The sequence below is a fragment of the Eschscholzia californica genome, unplaced genomic scaffold, assembly GCF_041429995.1.
Source record: "Eschscholzia californica isolate CP2 unplaced genomic scaffold, dmEscCali1.0.p SCAF_3, whole genome shotgun sequence".
Classification (NCBI taxonomy): Eukaryota; Viridiplantae; Streptophyta; class Magnoliopsida; order Ranunculales; family Papaveraceae; genus Eschscholzia; species Eschscholzia californica.
Genome location: NW_028238420.1, coordinates 155,893 through 182,904, shown reverse-complemented (window position 1 = coordinate 182,904; position 27,012 = coordinate 155,893). Strand labels below are relative to the sequence as shown.

The following is a 27,012-nucleotide window of genomic DNA, read 5'->3' as shown; positions in this document are numbered from 1 at the left end:
TGAATTAGACATGTGTTTGTCCTGTGCAAACACTAGTTTTTTTAGTCTTCTTATTTTTATCTGCAAGTGAAAGAGAACTGCTTTCAACAAAAAAAAAAGAAAAAAGAAAAAGAGAGAGAAATGAACCAAATCAAATGAAAACTTTGACAAAAACAAAATTGATAAAAGATCGAACATACCAAATCATGCTCGAAACATCATGTGTTAACCGGTGAATATGAAATGATCCTAATTGAAGCAATTAATACTAATCAATCTTTAACAACTTCATTTGATTGAAATAAAAAATGGATCAAATTAGATGATAATTTCATTTATGTCTGTTGGAGAAAACGGTTTTTATGCACTTATCTGGGGAGACCAAATCTTTTGCCCAAACTGTCATTTTGACAAATTATTTTGGTTCAAGCTGTCATATAGTCCTATTATGTGGTACAACCGGCCATATAGATAAGCGTCTTTCCGGAAACAAGAAAAATTTAGGATGAGGAAGAGAAGAAAAGGAAGTTTTGTCTCACTCTTACAATTTCATTGTTTTTCTAAAAGTGGCCTATTCATATTGTAGTATGCTTTCTTTGTTACTGGCTAGACCAAATTATTTTTGATCAAATGTGCATTTTTCTGTCGACTAATTATGCTACTTTGCACAAAATAAACAATTTATAATTTAACGAATGAAGATTTGTAGGGAGTGGTATGTAGATATTGTTAAGATTGGAACGGAAGTTGTCGTGTCACAAGAGCATCTCAAATGCAAAATTCAATTTTAGAAAATTTGAGTTTCATCGTATGGGGGAATAGTCAAAGGAGCTTTCAGATCACCAATTTTGACAAATTAGCTATGGAAGGTGCACACCATTTCCATTGCCGCCAGTAGGAGCTGGTAGGATGTAGAAGATGGAGGTTGTCGTTGATGAATTCAACTAAGTCTGGGTTGACGAGACATGATATTTTGATCACAATAGGCGTTTGCTTGAAACAAGGTGACTAGCGGGGGTATGGAAATATTATGTGGCACAAGGATGAGGGATTTACTTTGAAGGATGATGAGGTTCATGAGACTTTTGAATTTTGCGGTTTATGAGAACTCACACCAATGGCACTCCTCAAACACGTCACTACTGAAAAGAAAAAGAAAAATGAACGTTTAAATCAAAAAAATGTTAAAGGATTTGATTTTCGAGACCGAACATAGACGAAAAGGTGACATGGGCAGGGCCAATTCGTCAACCGTGAGAAGAGAGACGACCTGACCAATTGGAGATGGGCACACCATTTTGCAGCCCCGACAGAGACGGTTTATCACTTGTCTTATTTTAAAGGAAATAACGTCAAAATGAAGAAGTCAAGTTTAACCTGCTTGTTTTTATTTAGGAGGGCCAACATAGAAGTTTTTTTATTTAGGGGGGCCAACATAGAAGTTAGTTATAGGCCATTTTGTTGAATTGCTCAAAATGGAATTAACCCTCTGCCTCACCACCTCTTTTATTAGTCAGTTTTTTCTCTCGAAGAGATTCCAACCAGCAAATGAAAGATGATCTGCTTGCTAACCTTTATCTCTTCCATCAGTTTTATTATTCATTGGGAATTAGGGATGAATTCATTGTACCAGTCGTTTCCTTCACCAACACATTCACACGCACTAGGGCATCCAACCATTGATCGATCATTATTTATAGCAACCCTCAACTTCAATCTTCACCAACACCCTTTCTACTACTACTACTACTACTACTACTGCTACTGTTTCTTTCTTTCACTCTCTAATCTCCGTCCATAACTTATGGCTACTACTGAACCGCATCAAAGTTTTGAAGTTCAATCTAATGATGAAGAAGAAGAACAAGTACAATCATCTAATGATGAAGAAGATGTCATGAGTCCTGTCTCAGCTAAAGCAAAACCACCTTCCAAAACAGAGTCAGGTGGTGATGATGAGGAGGAGGAGGATGACGATGATAATTCTGAACATGTCATGAGTCCTGTCTCAGCTAAAGCAAAACCAGCCAAACGCCCATTTGATGGTAACAAAATAGAATCTAAAGGAAAGAAGAAGAAAATTGATGAAGTTGAAGAACGAGAGAAGCCCAAGATGTGGTTCAAAAGATTGTGGAGCCAAGAAGATGAGATTGTTTTACTGAAGTCTTTGAGTCTCTACAAGAAACAAGGTGAGGAAGTTACTGCCTCTAATATTCAAGATTTTCTAGACAATATTCAGGGAGATCTCAGTATTGATGTTACTAAGGATCAACTAGGAAACAAAATTAGAAAGATGAAGAGTAAGTTTCTGAGCCAAGGCAAATCCACTTTCATGAAGTGGCCTGAAGCTTTTGAGCTAATGAAAGAGATATGGGGAAGTCAAGAACAAAGTAACGATATTGATGGTTGTAGTAAGAAACATCCTAAAAGATCTGTGGAAGAAATGAAGTTGTTGTATCCTACCTTAATTAGGGAATCTATTAACTTATCTAATGGTAATAACGGGGCAAGTCTGATTCTTGAGCGTGTGTGCTCGTTTTCTGACAGAAAGGCTACGAAATTTGAAAACTATTGGAGGGAAGTGAACGATGCAGAGCTCGACGCTTTTCTAAAGAGGAGCGCAGTACAAAAACAACAACTTAAGGAAGTATCGAAGGCACCCAAATCATCAGATTCTTAGGTTCACGGATTCGACTTGCTTGATAGTGGAGGTTTTTTTGTTAGAGCACTCAAGTTTCTTTTTGGTTAACTTAGTAGTAATGTTACAAATGTCTTTTTTATTTAGGAAAGTAATGTAGTATTTGTGTCTCGAATCTTAGGTCTAGAGCGTTGAAACCAACTTTGATTCGGATGTTTTTTTGGATTTATATTTTGTTGAAACCAACTTAGATTCAGATGTCATTTTGTGGTATAAGGTACATCGGGTAATTTTTGTATTTGCAGATGTTTAATTTACTAAAAATTGACATTCAGTTGGTAAGAGTTCGTTAGTAGTAATGTGTGTACTAATTTACTGCTGTCACAATATAACGTACGTCAAAACTATTTCTATTAAGTTGTCTGGGTCATATTCAAATATGTATACTGTTAGATGTGAATACGTGCTTCTGCGTTCTCTTTGGGACCAACATTCCATTATTTATATCTTATGAGTTGCTGAATGTCGAGGACAAGTTTTTATGGAGCCTTGTTATGCTTTTTGTGGTCTCTGAACTATTTTGCTTACAAAAATATCACACTAAAACCAGCAGCGAGAATTTCACGGGTTATATTCAAACTCCAAGAGCAAAGGTGGTGCATAATCTGTTTTAGTAACTAAATGATCCAAAGCGTCTTGTACCTAATAGTTCATTGAAGAAAATGACGCTTTTGTGGTAGGGGCGAAGGAGTTAGCTGCAATCAAAGATCCAATGATGGCTTCAACCTCACACATTCACACATATTGATTAGTCATTCTATCATCTCCACACATATTCTCTACGCATTTGTTGAACACATAAGTGTGTAATAATCAGTTTTCATTAGATCTAGACATGAAACTTGTCTAGTAGCATTCTGTTGTTGCCGGGAATATGAAATTTAAATATGGATAGACTTGCCAATTGCTTCTTCTCGTGCAGGTGATGCTTCTAGTATAAGGCTTGCATTTACTAACTCGCATCTTAGTTCTTTTACAAGTTATTTTCTTTTTTTACTTGTGTTCATGTTAATATCTTATTAGTTCAACACTGCCGAGGTTTTACCATGAACTTAATGATCAAGTGTTTTGATATATATTCACAACTTATAAGCAAAGGGTTTGCTCGTATTTGAAAAGGTTTGATCTTATTCTATAATTCTGACTGTTAGCTCTCGCTCTTTCAATTATATGTGGGTGTTCAGTAGCTGTCAACATTTTCAAGAAGATCTAAAATTTGAGTTCCCTGTTGCAATGAGATTTTCACTTGATGTTCGTCACTGTTGATGTTTTTAATTTATTTTAGTCTCGCTCTCTCATTCTTTTATTCTTTTTGGGAATACTAAGTTATCAATCCATGTTATTCTATTCTACATGAGCAACAGAATATATCGCCAAGTGATAAAATTTAGTGAGGGAAAACCTTCTAGCATTTGTAATTCAAGTTCCTCCTCCGTTAAGGTATGTTCTCTACATTGTTTTTATTTCTTCTCCTTGAAAACTTATGAACATTTCTCATATGATTTTCTCAAAACAAGAATTAAGCTGCGTATTGATGTAATCTTTTGTGCCTTTTGTTGTACATTTGTTTAGTTTGGATTTAGTAATTCTAGCAAAAAAAAAAAACCTACACATTTGCAGCATGGGTAGCTTATGTTTATTTCGGTGTGACGTGATAAATTTAGCAATGAAAAGTGAGTGAACACAACTTCCATTGAAGCAACCCTCTTAAAGGTGTGCCTATTTTGAAGGAGCTTCACTAATTTGCATTCTTCTCTCTTTGTTTAGCTATCAAATCTCCAACTGACTGGTCTGTAGGTTCAAGATAGTTGCTCTAACTACATTCTCTATTCCATCATAGTGCTTGTTCAATCTCTTTCCTACTAAAATTGGAGCTTAGAAATTACTTAAGTTACACAAAACTCCTCAGCACGCACATTTATGATAAGGTCAATGTAGTTCAGTTGCTTCAGCATATAGTACTTACTATAAACAGATATTACATATTGAGAAAATTCTAAGGTATGACACCTTAATAGGTTCCTTGTTTATGTTGGTCAGTGAGCTTGCTTTCGGTTTGGAGGACAGTGTGAGGGAAGGGCTGGTTTTTGTAAATAATGCAGTATATGTTTCAATAGCTTACCGTTTTCCTGTTCAATCAGTTCGTCTTTGACGATGGTCACATTGTTCATTGCAACTACTAAATGACAGTATGTATCGGTTTTACGAATGTCTTGAAGTCCTCCAATTTGATAATGGTTATATTTTCTAATGGTTTAGTTTCCGAAAATAGATTATCCATCGTGTTGAGTAATCAAAAGGGTGGTCTTCTGTGGAAGGTTCAAGTGACTCTTCAGAGAACATGATGACAAGGCCTGAAGAAGAGTTGTGTAATCTGCCAACTGCAGATTATGCTAATCTTTGGAGTAAGGAGGTACCTTTTCACAAATCTCTTTTGAACCACTACGGAGTTGTCGAAATCCAAAAGTGGGTGTGGGTTTAGATATGAGATTGTCATAGTGCCTTTCATGGATAGTTATGACCTCGTAGTTTTATAAACTTTAGCAATTTGTGAATGTGGGGTGAGTGGTCAATTTTGATTAAAACATTAAATATATAACGCTAATAAGTTTTGTGTTAGGCTATTCATTTTATTTCTTGCCCACCTCTAGGTTCGTACAGTGTCTGCAAAATACGTCATGAAGTGTGATGATGACACATTTATCAGAGTCGGTGCAGTGATTGAAGAAGTGAAGAAAATTCCCGAGGACAAGAGCCTTTATGTCGGAAACATCAATTTCTACCACAAGCCCTGCGTAATGGTAAATGGACTGTGCCATATGAGGTAGGAAATGATCTCCAAACCTTGTATTTATTTAAACAAATTGTGTTTGGTTAACAACCTAGAGTGAATTGGTCAGGTTTCATGCTTCAAAACTTCATTAGGTCGAACATGCTTCTTCTTGGTTCAGGTGTGACATTTACTTGCGAACCCCGTAAATAACCTGTCCTATTTCTACCACTCTTTTCTCTGCCATGATAAAAATTGGCTCTTTAGAGTTGAAATCAGAGGTTTATCTTTGACTATAAAAGACAAGTGATGAATAGCTCACCGTAAATTAGTTATACGGTAAACTAAAATTTGAGGCTAATACGTTATAATTGTTCATTATGTATTATGGATTGTCTCAAACCTTTATGAGCATTCATAATACTTTGTCAACAAGCACGACACAATTGTTGTTGTTAACACTATAAATAAAAACAATCATATTTTTTTCATCTGCCTCTAACTTCTCAACCATCGGGTAAGTCTTCTTCTTTTATTTATATATAGACTATAGCATCGTTTTTTACTGCTTTCAAATGCTCCAACAAATCCTCCTATGGATTTCTTAGAAATAATAGTAATCCACTGAGAGATTCTTTGTCTAAAAACCCATGTTCGCTTTCAAATATGGAGCTAAATGTACTCGAACCTGAAATCATAAACCGTAGTGTGGAAATCAGTGTCAGTGTCTCCATCTTAGTGATTTTTAGGTACGAAAAATCCATTCAAAAGAGAAAATCCATTTTCTTGCTTGTTCTCCTTTTCCGGGGCAGTTTTTTCAGTAAATTGTCGTTGTTCAGAAATCTGTACGAAATACAAAACGAAGAACATAAACCACAGATTTAAGAGCAGCTCAAACGTGCATGGGGCTGGGGCTCCTAATTTGAATTTGGGAGCCCCAGCCCCAAGCCTCACCACTCCAACCCGGGAGCCCAGGGGCTGGGCTCCCGGTGGGGCTGGGAGCCCCAAGCTCCCGGGCTCCCAAATGGGAGCCCGGGCTGGGGGCTCCCAGCCCCAAATATAGCCGTTGGGGGTCTCCCAACGGCTATTTTGGGGTGGATCCCCTAAAAAGGGGATCCACCCCACCTTATTTTATTTTTTAAAAATTTTTTTTTTAAACTAATTTTTTTTTTAATATTCTTATTATTTTAAATACTACTTTTTTAAGTATTTTTCTCTAATTTTTATTTTTGTGTTTTTTTTTGTGTTTATCTTTTTGAAATTATCTCTCTCGAATAATATCACATTTTAATTCATAGTCGAAATCTAATAATTTATAGTCGAAATTTAAAACCAAAATTTCGCACACATACTTCGCACACGTATAATATATTGATTTGGGAGCCCCGGTTGGGAGCCCAACGTTGGAATTGAGGAAAGCCCCGGGGCTCCCAAAATTCAGGGGCTCTCAAAATTGGGAGCCCGAGCCCCACGTTGGAGTTGCTCTAAGAAAAGAATTATAGTTTCAATATTAGTCAGGTAATGTCAAAGTAAAAAGTAACTTCGGGTCACCCCTGAAGACTGCAACTTTGAGTTGAAGCCTAAAATGATGGAAAGAAAAGTTAAAGAGAGGCCAGATTATAAAACATTTTTTCAGTGTCTCATATCTTTCTTTGAATAGGAATTCAAAAATTAATGCTTCCAAAGTTTTAATATACACTATAAGTCTGAAGGATTATTCAGATAAGATTATACACTAAACTAATCATAATTTCTTCCTTAAACTTGAAAACATATTAGAATCACATGGTAAATCAGATTAGACAGTCATAAAAAAGACACAAAGTTATCTCAATTGTCTTTGACAACGAATCAGAATAGCTAGGTAAGTCAGATTAGACAGGCCTAACGAAGATAAATGAAGGCTTTTTTACATTAGAAACGACATAAACGGTTCCACTAAGCACACCCCCTTGTGTTTTACTCCAGTGCTGAGTGCCGAGGATTCATCCAAATCCCCTCTTACATTCCTCCTTAAGGAGGAAACTTTCCTGATTTTTTCCCATTATTTCTACTAAAAAAACTCTCTTTTTTTTGCAGCAGAAGTTCCAATTGGGATCTTGTACAATTTTTGATCAACGACATTTTAAGCTTTTGCAATGAACGAAGACACAAGTATCTTCTCCAAGTGTTATGAAAAAAAAATCAGAATATACTAATATCAATCACTTATAAACCCTAAAATACACCAAAGAAGAAGAGGAGAAAGAAAGCTTACATGATTGACTGAAGAGTCCGGGTTTAACGACAGTTCAAGGTCTTGCATGGATCAAGACACAAGTATCTGCTGCAAATGTAATGAAAAAGATAAGAATATAGTAATATCAATCAATTATAAACCCTAAAATACACAAAACAAGAAGAGGAAAGAAAACTTAAGTGATTTAATAGAGAATGCAATCAAAACAAATAGCCTCAATTTCGAAACAATAGTCCTGGGAAGTTTCGATCTACCCTTGATGAAGAAATCCACTTCGATTCCTTTCAGAGAAAGCCACAGTTTATGTATTTCGACCTTCAATAAAGCCTCTCAACCGAAGCGACAATAAGGGGATTAATGGAAAGAGTAAATGGCGAATTGAAGATGAAAACAGAAATGGGAGAGAAAGGCGTTACATCCGCAAGAGAGGGAAGAAAGGAAGAGAAAAGATGGTCTTAATGATGTTTAATGGAAGAGAAAGAACCAGATATGAAACTGTGAATTTGATCGGTTATTTGAGAGATTGAAAGGCATTTCAAATCCAAAGGCTAGGCTTCAAGTTGGATGAAACGTACGCCTGCAGTAGAATTAGTGAGTGGGTTAAGCTGCATTAACTTTGTCCTAGTCAACACTAACCCAACTCTATTTTGTTATATAGATGATTCAATTATGAGATGAACTAACAATCGTGGAAAACAATTCTATGGTGGCTTTAGTGCATTATTTTCATTTTAACCTGTTGTGAAAGAACATGCTCGTGTCCCACGGGCAGATATACCGAATACAAAATAAATGACACCCAAATAATATCTCATTAAACTTATTAACAAAAGTTCACCTATTGGCAAATATTTGGGCAAAGATTGGCACAAGTACATAGCATGCATGTAATAAAACTCAAATTCACATGACCAAAAACATACAGATAGTTTTTATATAAATAATACAAATAACTTGTATAGCAAATCAGACAATTATAATGCCTCAAATAATTTAAGTTCATGAAGGAAAAATAGATATCTCTATTTTCTTTCACACATCTAATTGAATCATCAGTTTTGCTTATTTCTCTATCAATATATTACCAACAATTATAAAGAAAAACAACCAAAGAACAAAAAGAAAGAAAATATAGCAATAGCAAGTCAGACTATTCCAAATGCCTCAAGGGTTTAAGTTCATGAGAGAAGAAAAATCTCCTCCCTTCACACATCTAATTGAATCATCATTCTTGCTATTATTTACTTTCTTTCTCTAGACAAAAAACCCTAAACTAGTCTAAGAATATGAAAGATAACCATTGTCATATTAAGTTGATTCATGTCTCCCAAATCAACTAGAAGCATTTCACACTGTTTATTGGTAATGAATCCCCATAATAGTAAACACCCAGAAATAAAGATCAAGATCTAAATTTTGGGATTTAAAAATGGAAATCAAATAGCAATATGTACAAAAAATACAACTTTTGGAAATAGATAGAATGGGAGAAAGTTTTCAGAGAGAAACCTCTAAGAAAACCCTAATGTTCAATTTTGCACAGCTATGACTCAAAACGCTTCCATCTATGAAAAAAATTCTGGAAGGCGATCTTAAGGGCTGCGCGTAATTTAAGTAAAAATGATGAATAATACTGTAAAGATTATGAAAAAGCAGAAAAGAAACACATTAAGGAGGAAAACAGTTGTGAATTGATTTCTAGGGTCAAACACGGCGAGGAAGAGACTGTTCCTCTTCAATTTAACAAACCCTAGCAAGAAGGGCAGGGTATAAATAACATTTGCATATTTTGACGATGACAAAAACGACCTCCTTGATGTTTTTATTATCGACTTTACCCTTCAGTAGTGGAGTGCCAGATGCCCCAAAATCTTCTTTCATCTCTCAACTGCATGCTCCAATCATGACAGTTCAAGCAAAGTATTTTGGAGCATTGATACTCAAGCCAGGCAATCGTATAAAGTCACCAATGGTTAGTGGAGAAATTTAACAAAAGTCTTTCAGGTTGGAATCAAAAATTCATTACTCAAACAGTAGAACTGTTCTTATAAGATCAGTTTTGCCTTCATTTTGTACTTACCCTTTCAGTTACCAAATGTTACCTAAATAGATCATAAATGATGATTTTTGGACTACTGCTACACCCCCATCTATGTCTCCTTTTTGGCATTCGATTTTGAAAACTAAAAACACAATGAGACATAACATCCTCTGGCTCATAGGCGATGGTACTAGCATCAAAATTAGAACTGACCCTTGGATTCCTTCTCTACCAAATAAAACCCCTACCTTGATTAATGAATTACCAGATAATTTATTTTGGGTTTCGGATTTGATCTCTAACAGCAATAATAGTTGGAACATTGAAACTCTTAATAAATACTTTGGTAACTCAAGTGTGCAGGCTATTCAAGATATAATTATTCCTCAGTCACATCAAAGAGATACCTCGATTTGGTGCCCAACATACAATGGGAAGTTCAATACAAAGTCATATTACGCTGAACTGAGGTCTCTACCAGTATTAAGTCTAGATGCTTATGAATTTCCTTGGAAAAAATTTTGGAAGATAAAAGGTACGAACCCTAATATACAGCAATTTATTTGGAAATTGATCCACATTAGATTTACAGACACTTAGTACCATTCTATAGATTAACAACAAAAATTATTATATCACAGTTTAGTAAAATAATGTGTCATCGTTTACTGAACCTTCTGCTAATTATGATATTTAGAGAGGTTCACCCAATAACAATGAGGTAATTTCCCTGACGTTTACGAGAGACAAGTTCACAAAGGCAACATATCCCTGCTTTTTTCCCCAGGTTATTTTTTATTAAACCTTATCAAAACATACCTAGATCGAGAGTTTATGTTATGTATCATCGTTTACTGAACCTTCTATTAATCGAAAAAAATCTATAGAGGTTCACCCAATAACAATGAAATGATTTCCCTGACGTTTACGAGAGACCCGTTCACAAAAGGCAACGGAGCCCTGCTTTTATCATCAGGTTAAGCTTTCAACTATTACTCCATCAAAACAAACGTAAAAAATTAGAATGTTAAAAAGTTCATAATCGAAAATCACGTTATTACTTGATACCGTTTGTATTTTTCTTAAAGTGGGTTCTGAAATCAGACTCAAGGTCAGATTCAGACAAGTTAAGTTAATTCGGATTCAACAAGTTCAGCGAATCAGATTCAGACAATGAGCCAACTAGTGATTGAACTGAAAGCAAGGGGACCAAACAAATGAATGCATCTCTCTTCTGGTCAAGAATGGAACTAGGGATTCCTATTCAACTACATACTGAACTATAAATCATTTATTCAAAGTAGGTATTGAGCAGAAAACAGAAGCTGATAAATAGGTTACCATCTAGATTAAGAAGAAATGAAAAATAGCAAGGCTCCGGCTACTGCTTTTGCTCCGGTTAGTGTAGAAGAGGGTTTCTTTACCCTTCTTTCTTCCAGTGAAGACGAATTGCTTCTTTTTAAAGATTATTACGAAACCCTAATCTTTTCCTAGGGTTTTGGGTTGATCTCCTGAAATTCACTGTTGTAGATAGTTGAAGCCCACTTGACTTGAAGCTCGCTTGATGGAAGCCCACTTGACTTGAAACCCACTTGACTTAAAGGCCACTAGACCTGTAGCCCATTTTTTGATATGGAAGCCCACTGAACTTGAAGCCCATTTGGTTTAAAGCCCACTAGACTTGTAGCCCATGTTTTGATATGGAAGCCCACTTGACCTGTAAATATTTATGTTTTGTCTAAGCAGGGTCGTAAGTATATGCCTTATCAGGCAGAGTGCCTTCTATTGTGGGGTTATCAACCTATCCTTGGTACAGAAACGAGTTCTTTACAAGAATGAATTACTTTACCAAAGAGGGATCCTTGACTCCTTTTCAAACACTTTATGTACCTAAAGACTATTTGACTAACCTTGTCCCCACGACAACATTTGCACATTTAGAAGTTGTCACCGCACTATCAAGATGACTCTTTGCCAAAGATATCTATCCTGCAGTGGATCATTCAGGTTCAACGTCAATATATGAATGTGGTCGGGTTGAATATGCTCTTTATGTTATTTTTATGATATGAAAAAATGAATTTGTCTCGCTTGTTCTTACTCATTGTTCCTTAATTCAATCTAATGTAGCTCATAAATAAGAATTTATGTCAAGACGTCTCTACAGGGTTTAAAGCATTGTGCACTGCCAAAATCCTCTTTGAAGGGTCATCTGGCATATGGTCGCTCATAAATAGCTAAAAACATCAAACAATCAACCAAAGTCAACTTTACGTAATTGTTTTAGTCGTTAGGCAGACCACAGGGGCACAACACCATGGCAGAGATTATATGATTTCATATAACTTTATATGGGCTTGTGGGCAACAAGTCTTTATAAAGGGCAATGCCTTATAAGGGTTGGCCGACATACGTTCGATATTGGCCTTATTCTAATCTGGCTAGCAGGGTGCCCGAGTCGGTCGCTGTTCCAGTAAATATAATTGGCTCGTGCAACTCTATAACTAGCCTCTCTTTTTTTTGTTGGCTTTCAAAGATTTCTATTTGTTTTTTTTTTTGTTGAACTGTAAATAACATTAAGCAACAAAAGTACTATTACAACGCCGATTACAATACTGATTAGTTAGAAAATAAGAAACGTTCTTCCATGTATTAGATCTCTTCTTTTTTCGCACCCATTTAGCAAGTTTGTCTGCTTGAGTATCAAGGTTCCTCCTTATATGGCTAAATTTGACATTTCCGATCTTTTTTACAAACAACTCTGATTCTGCTGATGTGTATCATAGATTGCCACTGGATTTTATGTCTCGGGTTGTTCAGGTGTTGGATGAGATTGATATTATCGCTATCGATAATGATGGAGTTGTGGTTGTTTTCTTCTGTCCATATGATTCCTTGTAGAATCGCAATTGCCTAACTTTCTTTACTAGTTCGAGCCCTTGAAGATGTCACTTTAGCTTCCATGAAGTTCGGCGTTGAGCTATGAACTATTAAACTAGTACCAAAGTTAGTGTCAATAGAAATATACGATGCATCTACATTAATTTTCACATAACGGAATGTTGGGGGGAGTCATTTTTCTATGTCTGCTTGAGTCGGCTTTTTCCAATGTTGTTGTTTTCAGGAAAGGCCATGATCATGTTTATAATCGAGTCTATATTGTTGATAGTATGCTGGAAACAATGATCGCATCGAGTTTTCCATATATACAATAATATAGTCACGAAATATATATCAGTTGCTGTATAGTTGTTTTGAGTAGGTTCCTGCCACGATAAAATCCAATCTGTTAAAGACTTTTATTTGTTACAATTGTTTATTTTATTGATGACGGAGAGTAAAGGGTAAAGACAGTATTCAATCACTCACAATTTTCTTGCCGTCTAAGATCATAACGAATAAGAAGATGACACATGTCACAAGAATTTAAAAAGACTAATTGTCAACCTTTAATTGGTTTCACTGCCAAAATAACAAAATTACAACACAGAAACAGCAAAATATGTGTAAGTCATCTTAATTATGTAGTTATTTAAGTAATATTGAAGAAATCTAGTATTAATAAGGATGGTTGTATAGGAGCATCTATTGGTGTATAGAGATAGACTTCCTACTTGTTTTTAGCTCTCTCTTGTGTACGTGTACCTTTTGGTACTCAGACACACCCAACGTGAGAAAATACTTTTTCTTTTGTTGTACGCGAAAAAACACTTGTTAAGTCAGGAAATACTTTCTTTTGTTGCAATAGTCCAAAAGTACATCGGTTGGTGTTTTTCTTTATTTAGTGCAATCACGACGCTCTCTCGGTATAAATGGATAATTTTTATTTAATTTCAACAAAGAAAGCGGTTATGTTACTTTGATCGATTTTGCGATTTTGTGAACAATTTTCTATGGTTTCTACTCTTCTTTGTCTTCAAAGCTCTATTCAAGTTATTTTCGCTCTTTCTCGTATGTTTGTTTGTTTGATTTTTGTTTCTTTTCCGTTTTCAATTGACTCGTCCGATTTACTTTCAATTACAGGTTTGAAGACATTTAATGCATTATTAGTTCAGACTTGGTTCAAATCATCGAAAATAATAATATAAATCTGAACCAAGACGATATGTTACATTAGTTTCTTATTTGTCTGAGTTTTCTTTTTTGTAGGATTTGTTCTTGCTTTTAGTTTGACTTTTCCTAATACAATCAGTGAACTGCAACATTGATTTCATTTGTATTAATCATTAATTAGTTCACTATAGAATCTTCGATTAGTTCGTTGTAATTGTGATTTAATTTTGTTATGATGTACCGTTTTCTGCCTTCAGTAGGGGGTAAAAGATGGATTGATGTTTCTCTTCTTCTTCTTTGATTATAAGTTTATATTTTTGTGAAAGTTCACGCTCTCTTAAGTGATGCACTCGAAAGGTTGCACACCCAAGCGGAGGTATCAAGTAGTAACCCGGCAAAGCCGAGGTCGATCCAAGGATAGGAAGGTAGTTTGGATATCGAAAGGTCTTGTCCGTCGGTTTTAGTAATACTAGCTTACTTAGACAAAAACGAAAGAAGAACAAGATAAATGGGGGTTTTGATTGAATAAGTAACAAAAAGATAAAGCAAGTAAAGCTAAACTAAACAATCAAAGTAAACGGGCGAGAGAGATTCGAGAGAAGAGTCGGAGGAACAAGAGTCGGGAGACAAGTCAGATAAGAATCGATTCGGGCAAAAGTTGATTTAGACTGATACTTCGACCCACAAGATCGATAATGACAAATACTAAGTATCTATTCGCATGAAAATGGTAGTTAACTTCACACACATTGACAATCCTAAGCATCATGTGTCTAACTAAGCATAACCGATCACACGTCACTAAGCATTGACTATCGAACTTACACACACTATCTAATGAATTGAAAATAAACAAGTATGACACTAGTAAGTGTGTTGACCAAAAACTACACCTGGGCCCTCGACGATAAAATGTCCATCGAGACGTCAAGCCCAACCCGGCTCGCTTGTCCTTGTTTGGGCCTAGCCCAGAAGTCTCTTAATGGGCACTCGTCAACTAGACCCTAAAACTCGTGTCAAGGCCCAATCACGTGCAAAGAGTTTCCACGTGCACAAAGCTCCACACGCCCGAATCTCCACACGTCTGGCGCTCGACACGTCTATATCTCCACGTACCACGTGTAAGAGATTATTTAATGAAGAGATACTCTACATGTCAAATATATCCATAATGACAAAGATATCAGACTTGGTCAACGTAACCCCAACAACGAATATTCCCCCATTATTGACATGCATAACATGGTAACGTCTCAAATAAATGTGAGACCATGCACATGCAGAGTAGTTGTCAGAGAACATGCACAACCGTTGTGCATGTACAGCCAGTGTACACGTCACCATATCCCAGGTATCTTGACATGCATTTACTCCGTAACGGTCAACCTTTACTCCTCCCAACGGATCACTCCTCAAGCCTATATAAAGAGGAGCACTTTCATTTCTCAGATCATCGAATACAGAGAAAAGCAACCCATACAACTTCTTCTTCTCCACTCGCCCTCTGTTCTTCGATTATCCTCGAGACGTTTGCATACAAGTTCACCTGGTTTTGGTCCTCGACTCTACTAGACGTCTCAAGGGTGTTAAAGCTTATCTTGCTCGACGCTTCCTGCTCGACGCTTCCGGCTCGACGCTTCCTGCTCGACGCTTCCGGCTCGACGCTTCCTGCTCGACGCTTCCAGACGTCTTCGAGGAGATCACAACCTTCTTCTTGCTCGACGCTACTGGTAACATCTACTCTCATACTTCTGATCATCTCACTCCCGTAGATTCGAACTCCGGTCATTCTACGAGCCTAGCCACTCTCCGATAACACATCAACGGTTATACCCTCGGCTTTTCATTTATTATCCACTGTAATACTTTGCTGACTTGACCGTCGGAGGGCCCTTGGCAGGCACCATCCCGGTGTCCCCCCAAGCCTTCACGGGTTTGTTTGTGTCTGTTCACCTTCTTTTGCAGGTTTCTTTCACACGTTGCTGTTGCCCATCAATCAATAACTCGACGTTTGGAATTCCAGAAGACGTTTCAGCTACCGACCTTCTGACTTCCGACCCGTAGACTTCTCACCGTCTACAGTTTGGCGCCCACCGTGGGGCATCTCAGCAACTAACAACGAAGACAATCAGCCAAATGGAAGAGAACATGACATCTACTCCTCTTGACGTTTCTGCTCAACTTGCTCTACTTAACGCCCAAATGCGAGAGAACGCTGAACGTGTCAAGGCGTTAGAGGAAGAAAATCAACTGGTCAGAGCAGAGAACCAGTTACTCCAAGAAAAAATTACGGAAATTTCTATGATGACTCCAGGAGGTTCCAGAATTCATACCTCGAGAAATGCCCGGCCAGTTCCTATAAGTACAGAAGAAGCAGGCCCCTCGAGTCAAGAAGTTCCTGTAACAGCTGGAGGATCGACTCCAGTCCCTACCGCTACTCCTGTCACACCATTACGTGTCACCCAGCACACGCATCAAACTCTTCCAACTACTACACCCTTTTACTCTTCTCTCCCATATACTTTACCTACTATGTATCCTATGACAAACGGATCGACTCAAGCTAATGTATCTTCTGATTCACTTCCGTTTGCGTTTACAGGTACTCCTTTAGAACAGGCAATGGCAAAGAAATTGGCAGAGATGGAAGCATTGATTACACGTATTCCAGGAATGCCCACTCCTTTCAAAAAGAGTCTTCCTCACAGTTACGCTGACTCGCCCTTTGTCGATGCTATCGCGTTGGTGGAGATGCCAAAGAAGTTTTCTTTCCCAAACATGAAGATGTATGATGGTACGTCTGACCCAGATGACCACATTGCCTCTTATAAGCAGAGGATGTTCACAGCAGCTATTCCAAGAGACCTGCGTGAGGCATGCATGTGCAAAAGTTTTGGGTCTAGTCTCATCGGACCAGCATTACAGTGGTACACAAACCTCCCAAATAACTCAATTGCATCATTTGCCCAGTTGACGGACACCTTTGTCGAACAATTCGCCAGCAGCAAAAAGTTGGAAAAACTTTCTGGTGACTTGTACCGAGTCCACCAAAGAAGAGGAGAACCATTACGTGACTACGTGGGAAGATTTAACAGGGAGAAAGTATCTATCCCTTATTGTAACCAGGAAACTGCTGTAGACGCCTTCAGAAAAGGTCTTTTACCAGATGGAGAGCTTTACAAAGAACTCACAAAGTTCAACTGCACTACAATGGAAGACGTGTTAGCAAGGGCGTGGGTAGAAATTCGTTGGGAAGAAGACGAAGCTCACCGAAACAGGTCGTACTCGTATGAAGGAAGAAGCAGTGATCGACGCGCTAGACAGTCCGACAGAAGGACCGATCGTCGACATGCAGAACCATATCCAACATCCAGAGGACCCTTGTCCCGAGAGAACAGGAAACCATTCAACACCCCCTCTGGACGTCCAAGTGATAAGAATCAAGCGCCTGTTCGCTCCAAACTTCCGGAATACAATCTCAACATTGAACCTGTCGAAGTAGTCGCTGTAATGAAAGGAATGGGCAATGTAGTAAGATGGCCCGCCAAGACAAAAACTCCTAGTGATAAGAGAGACAATACCAAGTGGTGTGAGTTCCACGCTGACCACGGGCACATGACCGCTGATTGCATAGCCCTTCGACTAGAAGTAGCTGAACTCCTGAAGAGAGGTCACCTCACTGACCTATTGACAGATAAAGGGAAAAATACTATAGCCCAAAGAGATGTTCATCCAAAGGAACCAGAGGAACCAACTCCAACAAAAACATGTTTGGTTATCACAGGAGGATCAGAAGTAAGCGGAGTCAGCCATTCAGCCGCCAAAAGAAGTGCACGTGTAGCAGCCAACCCAGACGCTCACTCATCTAAAACATCTTCACCTGTCTTCCCAGACCAAGTTCTAAGCTTCCCAGACAATGAAGCATCAGGGCTCGTCAACCCTCATCATGACGCTCTCGTTATCTCACTTACTATTTCTAATGTTCTTGTTAAAAGAATACTTGTCGATAATGGTTCGTCTACTAACGTGTTGTTTTTACATGCATTGCGAGGAATGGGACTGGAAGAAACGAGTATATGTCGCCGACCCACCATTCTCATCGGATTCAGCGGCGAGCAAAAGTACACGCTCGGCGAAATTTCTCTACCTGTTTTTGCAGGTGGAATCAACATGAGTACAACTTTCGTAGTACTCGACAGTCCCTCTGCCTACAACATCATACTTGGACGTCCTTGGATCCACAACATGAGGGCAGTCCCATCAACCTTCCACCAAGTTATAAGGTTCCCTACTCCGTGGGGGGTGCGTGAAGTTAAAGGCGAACAGAGCACGTCTCGAAACTGCTACAAAAACACCTTGAAGACGCCCAAAGCTCCCTTATAGCAATTACAGACAGAACAACTACTCCATGGTGACCCAGACAAGCCAACTATGGAGGAGTTGGATGAAGTACAGATTCACCCAGAGCTACCGGATCATAAAATACAAATCGGTTCAAGACTAAATCCTACGCTCAGAGAAAAGCTAGTAGAATTCCTCACGCTTCACCATGACTGCTTCGCATGGTCACACGCTGACATGACAGGTATCGATCCTCAAATCATAGTTCACAAATTGCAGGTCGACCCAAGTTTTTCTCCTGTCAGGCAAAAAAGGAGGAAGTTTGCTCCAGAGAGAAATAGAGTTATCAATGAAGAAGTTCAGAAATTGATCGATATCGGATCAGTACGCGAAGTCAACTATCCTGACTGGCTCGCTAATGTAGTAGTGGTAAGAAAGAAGAATGGTAAGTGGAGAGTCTGCATCGATTTCACCGACCTCAACAAAGCATGTCCGAAAGATTCTTTTCCATTGCCACATATTGACATGCTGGTCGACGCTACCTCTGGCCATGAACTTTTGAGTTTTATGGACGCCTTCTCCGGATACAACCAAATCTTGATGCATCCTGAAGATCAAGAGAAGACGGCTTTTGTGACGGAACGAGGTATCTTCTGTTATAAGGTGATGCCCTTTGGGTTAAAGAATGCAGGAGCCACTTATCAAAGACTCGTCAACAGAATGTTTGCCGAAATGCTAGGTGATACCATGGAAGTATATATTGACGACATGTTAGTCAAATCTTTGGAGGCTGAACAACATTTGGATCATCTCCGCCAGGCCTTCGACGTCCTTAAAAGGTATAACATGAAACTAAACCCTGCTAAATGTTCATTTGGTGTTTCCTCTGGAAAATTCTTAGGTTACATGGTGACACAAAGAGGAATCGAAGCCAATCCAGAACAGATACAAGCAGTCATGAACATTCCATCTCCCACTTGCGTAAAGGACGTACAGAAGTTAGCAGGGAGAGTCGCCGCACTTAGTCGCTTCATATCAAAATCTTCTGAAAAGTGCTACCTTTTCTTCGCCACCCTACGCAAGTCAAAAAACTTTGAGTGGACGCCAGCATGCGAAGACGCACTTCAACAACTCAAAGCGTACCTGACCTCTCCACCTCTACTCTCAAAACCCAAAGAAGGTGAGAAACTTTATGTTTACTTGGCTGTTGCGGAAACGGCAGTAAGCGCCGTGCTAGTACGAGAGGAAGATAAAAAACAACTTCCAGTTTACTATGTGAGCAAGTCACTTCTAGACGCAGAGACGCGTTATAGCCAGTTGGAGAAGCTTGCACTTGCACTGGTCCACGCTGCTCGTAAACTCAGACCTTACTTCCAATGTCACTCGATGGTAGTGGTTACAGAATTCCCGCTGAAGAACATTCTCCATAGACCAGAACTCTCTGGACGCCTTACCAAATGGGCAGTGGAGCTGAGTGAGTATGACATTTCATACCAACCAAGGACCGCCATCAAATCACAGGTATTAGCGGATTTCCTTGTTGATTTTTCACCTAACATGCTAATGCAGGCAGAGAAAGAGTTGTTATGTTTAACCGACAAAAGCGAACAGAAGTGGAACCTCTCAGTAGATGGTTCAAGCAACATGAATGGTGTAGGGTTGGGCATAGCTCTGACTTCTCCCGAAGGAGATCTAATACAACGAGCTATCCGTTGTGCGTTCAAAGCAACAAACAATGAAGCTGAGTACGAGGCACTTATAGCTGGACTTACACTTGCAAAAGAAATGGGAGTCCAGAGAGTAGACGTTAAGTCAGACTCCCAACTCATTGTCAACCAATTACAGGGAACATATCAAGCACGTGATGCCAAAATGACTGCATACCTTGCTCATGTAAAAGAATTACAAACTTCCTTCAAAGAAATGAACATAACACAGATACCTCGTCTAGAGAATGGACACGCTGATGCGCTCGCTAACCTCGGTTCTTCAATTCAAACAAAGGTAACTCAAAATATTCCTCTAGTTTTGCTTGAGTGGCCAGCAGTATGGAAAAATCCTACTTCAGAGGTAGCCGCTACGGATCAAACCGATAGCTGGATGAATCCTTTGATTCGATACTTGGAGAATGACGAGTTACCAGAAGACAAAGGAGAAGCAAGAAAGATTCGTGCTAAAGCTGCCCGATACACCATCCTAGATGGACAACTACTCAAGAGGTCTTACTCAGGACCTTATCTCAAGTGTATCACCCCACAAGAAGCCAGGTACGTCCTCACTGAATTACATGCAGGAGAATGTGGGAATCATTCCGGAGGACGCAGTCTAACAGCTAGAGTACTCACTGCCGGGTACTATTGGCCAACTATGAGGTCAGATTGCATTGACTTCGTAAAAAAGTGTGATAGTTGTCAGCGCTTCGCACCCACATCTCATCTCCCCCCAGAACGCCTCAACTCAATACTATCTCCTTGGCCATTCATGAAATGGGGGATGGACATAGTAGGAAAACTTCCTACAGCACCTGGACAACGGGTGTACATGTTAGCTGTGACGGACTACTTCACCAAATGGATTGAAGCAGAAGCATTCCACCAAGTCCGTGATAGAGAGGTAAAAAGTTTTATTTGGAAGAACGTCATTTGCAGGTTTGGCGTTCCAAAAGAAATTGTGACCGACAACGGTTCGCAATTCATTAGTTTTGACTTTCAAGATTTTTGCAAAGAATGGGGGATCAAACTAAACTTCTCAACTCCGAGATACCCCCAAGCAAATGGACAAGCTGAATCCTCCAACAAAACAATCATGAACACAATAAAGAAACGATTGAAGAAAGCCAAAGGCGCCTGGGCAGATGAACTACCAGGAGTCTTATGGGCGTACAGAACCACTGTTCGAACTCCGACAGGAGAAACTCCTTTCTCACTCGCTTATGGCTCAGAAGCCGTCATACCAGCAGAAGCAGGACTTCCTTCTACCCGTTACCAATGGACAGAAGAAGAAAGTAACTGGCAACAACTCAATCACAATCTCGACACGCTCGATGAAATTCGTGATATGGCAGCCATTAGAAATGCAGCTTACCAACAGAAAGTGGCACGTCATTACAACAGAAACATACGAGCTCGAACATTTAAGGTAGGAGATTGGGTACTTCGAAAGGTGTTCCAGAACACCAAAGAAAGCGGCGCTGGAAAACTTGCACCTACTTGGGAAGGCCCGTATCAGATCACTAAAGTGGTAGGACAAGGCGCGTATAAAATTCAAGCACAAGATGGACGTGACATAAACAACAGTTGGAATGCCGTGCATCTCAAACTGTATCATTTCTAAACTCTATTGTTACTTCTTTGTTTTCTCTCCTACTTGTACATGTACTGACTTAGGCATCGGAGAGTCGGTGGGATTTCCACCGACTATAGCCCCTCAACGGAAATTGTGCAGGTAAAAACATCTTCACACCAGTACACGATTCACGCTCACAAGGACATGTCGAGAGGAAATGGGAAGTAGTTTTCGCACTCTAAACTCAAATATTCCATCTTTCGCTTCTCTTTTAGTACTTGACTAACTTGAGCGTCGGAGGGTCAATGGCTATGCCATTGACTACTTGTTTCTTCCCCCACAGGAAATCGAAGACACCTCTTGCCGAAGGTTAACACAGCCTAAGTCCAGCACAAAGTTCAGTACTACACTTAGGCTGGGGGGAGCACACTCATGATGTAATTTCACAGGACAAAGAGATGTAGGAAAAAACAAGCATGAACGAAGAAGCAACAGTTGAAGAAGCAATAAAATTCACATACAGACATGTGAAGAAGCAACATTGCACGTAAAGACATATGAAGAAGCAACAGATGAAGAACCAATAAAACGCATGAAAAGACGACACAAACCAGGTGTGAATGTACAACAAACTCAACTACAAGACAATCCGTTTGTCTACATTCGCAAGCATCGACAAAGTGGCAACCCGATTGCTCATTTTCTTTACATGTACTTAGCAACCCGATTGCTCGTCTGTTTTACATGTACTCGGCAACCCGATTGCCACCCTTCCTATAAAAGGGTTACATACGACAACCCGATTGTCTTGTACTCGTACTAACGCACGAAATTTTCACATGTATCAATAAAGAATTTCCTGAGGTATTATTTACTTAAAATCTAAGTCTCTTACTTCTGCTTGTCTTTTTACATGCACAAAATACTTGCACAAGATTCGGCATGCTCCACATCTATAAAACATAAGTCAATATGACTCATAAAAGGCAACCCGTTTGCCCATACAAAGAACGTTCACACCTTGTGTGCACAGTATAAACGTAAACAAAATACTTCATTCATAACATAACAAGTGAGAATCAACGTCTCACCAAGTTCGAGTTGAAATACTTAAAAAGAATGGGGCAAAAACGCGCCCATTCACGAAGTTTATCAAACTAGTACTGAAACAAAAACAAACAAGCAAAGAAGGAAATAGAGTCCACGACTCGAAAGACATCTCTAGTCAGAGCAAGGATCCAAGCTGTAATCAATATCCTTCAGGGCCTCATAACGCTCAATCTCTCCTTCGGGGTCCCATCTTGCATGCTCGTTTGCGACGTACTGCTTCATCATCTCGCCTCGAGCTACTGCCACAGTGTTGTAAGTCATCTCTTTAAGCACTCCCGCACACTTCTTATGCGAGATCTTCAGCTTGGAGTACTTGGCCTCTAACTCCTCATAGCGCCCTTGCATGGATCTCTCCGACTCTGCGTGGCGACTACTCTCCGCTTCGATCTGCGCGTTCAAAGAACTAATATGTTCCTGGGCGTAGTTCGCACTCATCATCGCCTACAACAAAGAATATGGACGTTAACACATACAAGTCGGGAAGCCAATGATGTAACAGACGTCTGCTCTAACACTTTCTGAACTACAAACCTGGTAACCACTAAGCGCAGTCTGCTCCAACGCCTTCTGAACACCTATCTTCTTAAGATAAGCTTTATCACTCTCAGAAGCTAAGGAGCTAGAAACACGTCGGAGGGAGGATGGGTCTTCGAACACCGACATCAAGGAGGAATCCACATGCATCGCTTCAGAGTCTGCCTCATGCGTATTAACTCTCGAGGAAGAGGGCCCAATACCAGAAGTAGGGGGATGAACGAACACACACTCGGGAGACGTTTCGACTCTCGGCTTCTTCGTTGGAATTTTCTTCTTGGAGGCCACCTCCTTAGCTGACGGTACCTTAAAACTCTGTCTTGGAGCCATGTTTCCACCTGTAAGAAACAAAGGAAACAGCTGAAGAAAACATCTACTCGCACGAAGGAAACAGGTAAAAGTCAAACGACTGGAGAAAGCTGAAAGCAGAACACGTACCCTGTGCGCGTCTAGACTCAGTCTCTCCGAAAACCAACCTTTTCCAACTCCTCCTCAATGCGGGCTCCTCCCAAAATTTTTGGAGTCTGACTATCTGGTCGCCACGAGAAAATCCGTGCAAATTCCCGTCTGCTATATCTACATTACACAGAGCAGATGTCAGAGTAAAACACGTGGAACAAAACATGTGAAACAATACACATGGAGCAAAACATGTGAAACAATACACATGGAGCAAAACATGTGAAACAATACACATGGAGCAAAACATGTGAAACAAAACACGTGGAGCAAAACATGTGGAGCAGAACATGTGAAACAAAACACGTGGAGCAAAACATGTGAAACAAAACACGTGGAGCAAAACATGTGAAACAAAACATGTGAAACAAAACATGTGGAACAAAACACGTGGAGCAAAACATGTGGAGCAGAACATGTGAAACAAAACACGTGGAGCAAAACATGTGGAGCAAAACATATGAAAACCAAACGCGTAAGAACAAGGCGTGTGAAAGCGTAATCGACAACATGGACGGCACTCACGAGCACTTCTCCATTTGAACGAGACATTCCCGCTCTCGCGCGGGGTAAACACGCCGTCCCTCTTAACAAAGAAGAACCGGCGCTGCCAATTCTTTTCAGAACGTGGCAAGCCGACTATAATCTTTGCCATCTTTGGACGGACTTTGAGTTGGTACTGCCTTGATCCATGATCATTTGCTTTCATGAAATAGTGGGCAATTACATCTTGCGCGGTTAGAGGATCATTCAGATTCTCCCCAAGCTTCTCCAAGGCCATCAACAACCTCCACGCGTTCGGCATGAGTTGGGTGGGGGCTATCCCAAACCTAATCAACACATCCCTCACCAGACAGGAAAGGGGGAATCGTACGCCCGCTTCCAGAAAGTTCTCATAAAAGGCATAATATCCAGGCCGACGCGACTCGACTACAGTTTCACCAAGTTCAGGCGCTCTCATCTTTAGAGTTGCTGGAATTTGATAGTTCACCCTGAGGTTTTCTACGCACTCCTCAGTCAGCACCGAGAGTTGTTGTTCCACATCGATCTCGTCATCAGAAGACGAGTCAACATGAGGCACTTCACCTAAATGCGAAGAAAGCTCAGCACTACTTTGTTCACGGTTGTATGGGAAAGTCCTGGCCATCCTACGTATCAAAGGGAAAACACACTCAGGAATGCCTCACACGAGTACAAGACGGACTAACTGAAGATCGCGTGCAAAATGGAGGCATGTACAAAATAAAGACACTTACGGATCAAGAACGCATATAGACGAGTCACGTTAAATTGAGGTTACTTGTACTACAACTACTACCAGTTTGCATGCACATTTACAACTACTCCTAGTTTACACAAACAGCTACAGGTTTCTGTGTATCCCTATAACTACTACGAGTGGACGCATACGCCTACTACAAGTTCACATGCATACGGAAAGTTTCATACAAGCACTAATATGGAAGAACATGCTGATCGGTAAGACAAACGGAAATTAACAAGTTCCATACGACGAAAACAGATCGAAGGATCAGAATTTCAAAAAATGAAAAAATGACTTACTTGTTGAGAATTGGTATGAAGATCACGAAGAACGCGAAGAACAGGAGAAAACCGCTTCTAGGAATCCAGAGCTCTAAAAAAGTTTTCACAACAATGAACTTCAAGGGCCTAAGGACCCCTTTTATAGGACTCCCAACCCCTGATCAAAGGGCCACATCGACTCATGGGTCACATCGCCACATGGCAAGATCCTGACGACCCATGACATAAACGCCACCTGGGCGTCCACGCTGCACTACTCCGCCAAGTCACCAAATTCGGTCTCCCCGAAAAAAAGAACTCCCAGCGTCGTACCTCGACAACGGTGGATCCTCCGCGCTGCCCCGGCAGCGGGAGAAGCCTCCGCGCTGCCCCGGCAGCGTGGAGCAAGAGCTCCCCGCTGGCCCCACGCCGCCCAGCCGCGTGGGAAGCTCCACGCTGCCCAGCAGCGTGGGAGGCTCCACGCTGCCCAGCAGCGTGGGAAGCTCCACGCTGCCCAGCAGCGTGGGAAGCTCCACGCTGCCCAGCAGCGTGGAGATCTTGCTCCACGCTGCCAGGCAGCGTGGGAAGCTCCACGCTGCCCAGCAGCGTGGAGATCTTGCTCCACGCTGCCCAGCAGCGTGGAGATCTTGCTCCACGCTGCCAGGCAGCGTGAGAAGCTCCACGCTGCCCAGCAGCGTGGAGATCTTGCTCCACGCTGCCAGGCAGCGTGAGAAGCTCCACGCTGCCCAGCAGCGTGGAGATCTTGCTCCACGCTGCCAGGCAGCGTGAGAAGCTCCACGCTGCCCAGCAGCGTGGAGATCTTGCTCCACGCTGCCAGGCAGCGTGAGAAGCTCCACGCTGCCCAGCAGCGTGGAGATCTTGCTCCACGCTGCCAGGCAGCGTGGAGATCCTGCTCCACGCTGCCAGGCAGCGTGGAGACCTTTGACCTTGCTTCACGTCAGAAACCTGCCCGACGAACCTTCGACGTGTTCCAATAACGCGAGGGACATCTCGAAACCTGCTCGACGACGGGGAAGGTCTCCCGGACTTCTCCTCCCAAGCAGGGCTGCAACGTTGTTATCTGGTTCACACGCCTGACACAGAAATCATCTAACCAATGGGACCGCCCTCGTTCCTTCCTTCTCATCTACTCTCCAAGGAAATAGACTATTTACTTAGAGAGTGGGGGACAAACTGTGTTGACCAAAAACTACACCTGGGCCCTCGACGATAAAATGTCCATCGAGACGTCAAGCCCAACCCGGCTCGCTTGTCCTTGTTTGGGCCTAGCCCAGAAGTCTCTTAATGGGCACTCGTCAACTAGACCCTAAAACTCGTGTCAAGGCCCAATCACGTGCAAAGAGTTTCCACGTGCACAAAGCTCCACACGCCCGAATCTCCACACGTCTGGCGCTCGACACGTCTATATCTCCACGTACCACGTGTAAGAGATTATTTAATGAAGAGATACTCTACATGTCAAATATATCCATAATGACAAAGATATCAGACTTGGTCAACGTAACCCCAACAACGAATATTCCCCCATTATTGACATGCATAACATGGTAACGTCTCAAATAAATGTGAGACCATGCACATGCAGAGTAGTTGTCAGAGAACATGCACAACCGTTGTGCATGTACAGCCAGTGTACACGTCACCATATCCCAGGTATCTTGACATGCATTTACTCCGTAACGGTCAACCTTTACTCCTCCCAACGGATCACTCCTCAAGCCTATATAAAGAGGAGCACTTTCATTTCTCAGATCATCGAATACAGAGAAAAGCAACCCATACAACTTCTTCTTCTCCACTCGCCCTCTGTTCTTCGATTATCCTCGAGACGTTTGCATACAAGTTCACCTGGTTTTGGTCCTCGACTCTACTAGACGTCTCAAGGGTGTTAAAGCTTATCTTGCTCGACGCTTCCTGCTCGACGCTTCCGGCTCGACGCTTCCTGCTCGACGCTTCCG

At 40.6% G+C, this 27,012-nt stretch overlaps 1 protein-coding gene, 1 long non-coding RNA gene and 4 other non-coding genes across 8 annotated transcripts; 1 reads left to right on the top strand and 5 right to left on the bottom strand.

Annotated features, from left to right (window-relative positions):
• The first annotated feature begins 1,481 nt into the window (after positions 1 to 1,481).
• Positions 1,482 to 5,318, top strand: LOC147547389 (STOREKEEPER protein-like). The gene is made up of 2 exons (XM_086671053.1): positions 1,482 to 4,866; positions 4,950 to 5,318. The coding sequence occupies exon 1, from the start codon at positions 1,784 to 1,786 to the stop codon at positions 2,657 to 2,659; it is 876 nt and encodes a 291-aa protein (XP_086527179.1). The 5' UTR covers positions 1,482 to 1,783; the 3' UTR covers positions 2,660 to 4,866; positions 4,950 to 5,318.
• Positions 5,319 to 5,797: 479 nt separating this feature from the next.
• LOC147547384 (uncharacterized) lies at positions 5,798 to 11,255 on the bottom strand. Of its 3 annotated transcripts, none has more exons than XR_015238274.1 (3): positions 11,069 to 11,177; positions 8,171 to 8,263; positions 5,798 to 6,290 (listed from the first exon to the last, which is right to left on the bottom strand). It is a non-coding gene; the product is annotated as an uncharacterized LOC147547384 (long non-coding RNA). The 3 variants fall into 3 exon arrangements; XR_015238276.1 differs by lacking the exons at positions 8,171 to 8,263; positions 11,069 to 11,177 and adding exons at positions 7,705 to 7,773; positions 7,941 to 8,070; XR_015238275.1 differs by lacking the exon at positions 8,171 to 8,263 and having other exon boundaries at positions 11,069 to 11,255.
• Positions 8,644 to 8,753, bottom strand: LOC147547388 (small nucleolar RNA Z266). The gene has a single exon (XR_015239054.1). It is a non-coding gene; the product is annotated as a small nucleolar RNA Z266 (small nucleolar RNA).
• Positions 8,822 to 8,926, bottom strand: LOC147547387 (small nucleolar RNA Z266). Its single transcript, XR_015239052.1, has one exon. It is a non-coding gene; the product is annotated as a small nucleolar RNA Z266 (small nucleolar RNA).
• On the bottom strand, positions 10,379 to 10,508 carry LOC147547386 (small nucleolar RNA snoR74). Its single transcript, XR_015239027.1, has one exon. It is a non-coding gene; the product is annotated as a small nucleolar RNA snoR74 (small nucleolar RNA).
• Positions 10,565 to 10,697, bottom strand: LOC147547385 (small nucleolar RNA snoR74). Its single transcript, XR_015239015.1, has one exon. It is a non-coding gene; the product is annotated as a small nucleolar RNA snoR74 (small nucleolar RNA).
• Positions 11,256 to 27,012: the final 15,757 nt, after the last annotated feature.